Source organism: Chenopodium quinoa, unplaced genomic scaffold (assembly GCF_001683475.1).
Source record: "Chenopodium quinoa cultivar QQ74 unplaced genomic scaffold, ASM168347v1, whole genome shotgun sequence".
Lineage (NCBI taxonomy): Eukaryota > Viridiplantae > Streptophyta > Magnoliopsida > Caryophyllales > Amaranthaceae > Chenopodium > Chenopodium quinoa.
Window position 1 is genome coordinate 2,800,340 of NW_018744718.1, and position 5,737 is coordinate 2,806,076.

The following is a 5,737-nucleotide window of genomic DNA, read 5'->3' on the forward strand; positions in this document are numbered from 1 at the left end:
ATAACGTGGGTGCAACACTGCAACTAGACATAATGAATGAATGCAATAGCTTATTATCATAAGGAAGGACGGAGTATCTTGCAATTACCTCGTCCTCCATATCGTCGAGGGTTGATCTGATGTGATCGAAACAAGCCTTATTCCCGAACATGAAACCTAACACAAAAGAGCTGGCTACCTTGAATATGGATAGAAAGGAAGGATACCCTAGACGATCCGATGATTGAAATCGTCCGTGCAAGCGGACCTTTTCTTTCCTTAGATCACGTAGTCAGGTCGACTAAAACATTTTCAATAACGTGGACTGTGCATGTGTAGGGAGTTGCATTACATATTTAGGCTTTGTTCTCTTCACCTTAAAAAAATAATATTAAGTAAAAATAATTTCAGTTCAGTAAAAATAATTTAGTTCAGTAAAAATAAGTTCAGTTCAATAAAAATAATTTCAGTTCAGTAAAATTCAGTTTTCTTAAAGAAGAATTATAATAGAAAATCAGTAAAAATAATTTCAGTTCAGCAAAAATAATTTCAGTTCAGTAAAAATAATTTAAGTTCAGCAAAAATAATTTCAATTCAGTAAAAATAATTTCAATTCAGCAAAATTAAGGTGAATAGAACGGGCCCTTAGTCATTAGTAATTTTTCTTGTTAGCTTTATGTCATCTGCAAATTTTCTTCCCAAGTATGCATCAAAGTCACCAATCTCCTTGGTCCTAGGATACATCAGGCAACCGAGCTAACACCACACATTTTTTGACCAATTTATGTTCCCATGACAATTACAGTGTACCTAAGTACAGTGGCGGATCCAGGATTTTTGAACTTATGAGTCACCATCAATAATTGATAACTTGTTTCAATCCAAAAATTATATATAAAAAAAAAAAATTATATTTCACTAAAATGATTTCAATCTAAAAATAGGATATAAAAATACATACTATAAAACTATTACATTAAACTAACTTTATGATTTTTTTTTACTTAAAAACAAGAATTATTTTTAAAAAAAGTTAGATAACTTAAGAGACCGGTTATTATATATAACAGGGCTCTTTAATGGCAAAAAATGATTCTAGGCTGACAAAAAGAGACCTGTTATCTATCTGGATAACAGGTCTCTAATGACTTGGTGGCAATAGCAACAACAAAGAGACCACCTATCTGATATTTTAATAGGCGGTCTCTTTGATACTTTAAAAAGGGCTAATCTCAAATAGAAGCAACAAAGAGACCCCCTATCTGTAATAGGCGGTCTCTTAGTTTTTTTTTTTTTTTTTTTTTTTTTTTTTTTTTTTTTTTTTTGTGCTGGTGAGTCACGTGACTCACTGTGCACCTTAATAGATCCGCCCCTGCCTAATATTGTAATATTGTAACAGTCTTCAAAAAAAAAAAAAAAGGTGTAGATACACCATATTCTACACTACGGACTTACGGAATAAGGCCCTGTTCTCTTCACCTTATTTGTGCTGAACTGAATTATTTTTAGAGAAACAAAATTATATTTGCTGAACTTGAATTAATTTTACCGAACTAAAATAATTTTTGCTGATTTTCTATTATAATTCTTTTTATTGAACTAAAATAAAAGTATAATAAAGCTGATTTTTACTGAACTGAAATTATTTTTACTGAATTAAACTTATTTTTATTGAACTGAAATTATTTTTACTTAATAATTTTTTTAAGGTCAAGAGAGCTGAGCCTAAGTTGTATATTCTATTTCTAATTCCTAAATAGTCATAACAGCCTAAGGACCTGTTCACATTTACTGAACTGATTGGAGCTGACTGAACTGAGCTGAAATGAATATTTTATGAGAGAGGGAAATTGAGAATTGAACAAAATTGATTGGAGTTGAATTGAACTGAATTGAACTGATAAGAGTTGAACTGAACTGATGAAATTAAGTAAATGTGAACAAGACCTAAGTTTAACACTATTCATATACGAGAATTAATTATTGATACATATCAATATGTCATTCAAGTATTCAACTGCAAAAGGTTTCTTTTTTTTTTTTTTTTGAAGGGAAGGTTTATTTATTTATTTGGAAAAGAGGAGTTTTTTTTTTTTTTTTTTTTTTTTTTTTTTTTTTTTTTTGTGAAATTCAGTTTTTAAATAAAATTGCTTTTGCGTTGTTCTATTTTTCATTGCACCAATTTAAATAGAAAGCTATTATTATTATTATTATTATTATTATTATTATTATTATTATTATTATTATTATTATTATTATTATTATTATTATTGTAAAAAAATAGTGAATTTTTCCAAAAAAAAAAGTGAATTCTTGAAAAGATATACGTAAAGAAAAACTGTCAAATTAAAGGTTAGCATTGAATATTTTGATCAATTAACAGCTATTATCCTTTCCAAAACAAAAAAAATCTTATCACATAATATACACACAATGTCGACATTCTTATGTTGACTAGTAGAAAATACATCAAATTCGTACTTAGAAAATTAACAGAATCTTGTTGTTTATTGAGTTAATGGCGACATTTGTGAACATTATTTCTTACTCCTGTTTTACGCTCTCTTATACTTCCTATTTATATTATTTCATTAATTTACTTTTCAAACTCAAAAAGCTTACTCTCATGTCACTATCCCAAAACTAAGATCAAAAGTCATAGATATAAAGTTAGTCCATCATACAATAATGATGAATTTCATATAAAAACACATACATTATACTATATAATACTCTTTTTTAGTATCTTCTTTGACTAACTTTTAGGAAACATAGAACTCCCAAAACAAAAGTTGTGAAATCCGAATCAAATAAACCTTCTATTCACACACCAAAAAAACAATAACAGCAACAAATAATTCCTCATTCGAGATTCGAAAAAGTCGAAAATAATGTTACTAGGCAAGAAATCTTACTACGTTATTTTGGTTTCCATTGTCCTTGTTTTACCAATTTCATTGGTAGCGGGTGATTGTACGTGTGAACGTGATGAGGTTACGGGCAATAATAGTAACAACGCGGCCTTAAAATATAAACTCGGGGCAATTGCCGCTATACTAGCGGCAAGTGCCCTAGGAGTATGTCTCCCTATAGTAGGAAAAAGTTTCCCAGCGTTACACCCCGAGAGTAATTTATTTTTCCTAGTAAAGACGTTCGCGGCCGGGGTAATTTTATCCACGGGATTTATTCACGTGTTACCCGACGCGTTCGAAAGTCTTACTAGCCCTTGCCTTAAGGAGAGTCAGTGGGGGAAGTTCCCCTTCACCGGACTCGCCGCTATGGTAGGGGCTCTAGGGAGTTTGATGATAGATGCTTTCGCCACCGGACACTATCGTAGGGTCCACTTTGGGAAGCCGACCGTGGAGGCGAGTGTGGATGAAGAGAATAGTGGTGATCATGCCGGGCATGTACACCTTCATACTCATGCTACTCATGGACATGCCCATGGTCCGGGTCCAAGTGCTACCCCTGAAGGGTTGACTGAATTAGATCGTATCAGATATAAAGTTACCTCACAGGTAAAATTATTATAATATTTTTGTGATTGTTTTTTGATTTAATTAATTAGTTAGTTTAAGATCAAGTTGAATCTATATAATATATAATATACCATCTATATAATATACTACCTCTGTTTCATATTTTTTGCTACATTTGCCAAAAATAGATGGTACACATTATTTTGCAACTAATGTTTTATTTCCTTTTTAGGTTGTTATTTCTCTCTTTCTCTCTCCTCATCACATGCATTCTTATTTTTCTCTCTTTATCTTACACTCACAAATAAATTTTGTCTAGAAGTTCGTGCACCCTTCAAAGTTGCAAAAATGTGAAACGGAGGTAGTATAATATTGGAACTTTTTTTTTTCGTAAAAAAAAAATTTCTTTTTTTAATTTTAGGGTAATGATAAATGTACTCCAGTAATTCATAACAAAATTACACGTAGATCAGTATAATTAATTACACGCAGATCAGTATAATTAATTTTTTATTAATCGGTTAAAGTCCACACAAAAGTTGCAGGAAACGGAGGAATCGAAGTCGGCAACTATGAGATTTTAAATTACATGATATTTTGTGCACATGGTTGAGATTAATTGTGTGTTAATTTACTAACAACTTAATTTCTATAAAGATTTTTTTTACAGATTCTATAAAGAATTATTGAAAAAATATAGATATAATTGATAATTCCATATTTTTTCATACTTGTCGTTTTTATTTGATTGAGATGTTATGAATATTAATATTAATATTCATTATCATTATTTTTATCTTTATTAATACTCGTATTGATTTTTAGTGTAGAAATTTATAATTGACTCAGTGTAAATAATTATTTGTAATAATTTATCGAAGTTGATTCATAGTGTAAATAATTATTCGTATAATTGATTAGTAGTTTGTTGTTGACTTGTTGATGAAATCGAACTGAACTTTCTTGTGATTGAATTATTGATGAGCGAATTATTTATAAAAAAATAAATAAATAAATAAATAAGGACGTATATGTACTATGTAGTCATACTGTTATAGTATAGGGTCAGTAGGCAGTGGGTTTAATTATTTAAGGAAATTAGAGAGGCCGAAAGTACTCAAGGACTGGACATTATAACTTTCAACTTGTCTTTAGTACTATCGACTTTGATAGGCAATTGAAAGGAACATAGCACCTACATTGGCTACATATGTTAACATTTATTATTATTATTATTATTTTTTTTTAGAGTGGTACATTTTTGTACATTATTATACATGTATAATGTACCATTAAATTACAAGTTGTCTTAGTAGTACTTTTTGTGTGCTATTATGTATGTAGTGGTACTTTTTGTGATCATTTGTTGTTGATTATTTTCTCCTAGAATAACTACTACCTATCACCTATTATGCTGTAGTGGTACATTTTACCATCGTACTCCGTATATGTTTCTACAACATATAGGCGCTATGCGCCAATACTTAACCCATTGCTATATCTATTCACCTATATTTACTACCGAATTTAAAAATAATGTTATTTGTTGATTTATTGTTCAGGTGTTGGAGATGGGTATTGTGGTTCATTCAGTAATCATAGGAATATCACTAGGTACTTCTGAAAGCCTCGACACCATCAAGCCTCTCATGGCGGCTTTGTGTTTCCATCAATTCTTCGAGGGTGTAGGACTTGGTGGATGCATTGTACAGGTATATTATGTTTACAACACTTATATCTATGTTATAAATAAAATATGCTAATGTATGCATGATCATATCATAATGAACATTATTTTTCTAATTTGTGCATACTATATATGTATGTATCCTTGATAATCATGTAGGCAGCTTTCAAGTCAGCATCTACGTTGTGCATGGCATTGTTCTTCTCCCTTACAACTCCGGTAGGAATTGCAATCGGAATCGGAATATCTAATGTCTATGATGAAAGTAGTCCAACAGCTCTTATTGTTCAAGGGTTGCTAGATGCGGTGGCGGCCGGAATTTTGATTTACATGGCACTTGTAGATCTTCTAGCTCAAGATTTTATGAACCCTAAGGTTCAAAACAACACTAGACTTTTCTTTGGAGCAAATCTTACCTTGCTACTTGGTGCTGGTTTTATGGCTGTCTTAGCTATATGGGCTTAATTTTTTTACCATGACTTTAAACATTTTTGTGACGTGATCACTGATTATATTGATTTTTACCTCTAATTTTTTTTTTTTTGAGTGTAATCGGGTGATGAGCTACATATATTTTTGTACTCTGTATGAT

The 5,737-nt window shown here is 30.7% G+C and overlaps 1 protein-coding gene across 1 annotated transcript; it reads left to right on the forward strand.

Moving 5' to 3' along the window:
• The first annotated feature begins 2,577 nt into the window (after nt 1–2,577).
• LOC110703386 (zinc transporter 1-like) lies at nt 2,578–5,737 on the forward strand. The gene is made up of 3 exons (XM_021881189.1): nt 2,578–3,497; nt 5,021–5,170; nt 5,305–5,737. Exons 1-3 carry the CDS (start codon nt 2,871–2,873, stop codon nt 5,608–5,610), a joined length of 1,083 nt encoding a protein of 360 aa, XP_021736881.1. The 5' UTR covers nt 2,578–2,870; the 3' UTR covers nt 5,611–5,737.

Bases quoted from the DNA above. Each gene is read 5' to 3' on its own strand.
- LOC110703386 (XM_021881189.1), top strand. From the start codon at position 2,871: ATGTTACTAGGCAAGAAATCTTACTACGTTATTTTGGTTTCCATTGTC. The intron at 3,498-5,020 runs GTAAAATTATTA...TTTATTGTTCAG, and splicing joins GATATAAAGTTACCTCACAG to GTGTTGGAGATGGGTATTGT. The intron at 5,171-5,304 runs GTATATTATGTT...ATAATCATGTAG, and splicing joins TTGGTGGATGCATTGTACAG to GCAGCTTTCAAGTCAGCATC.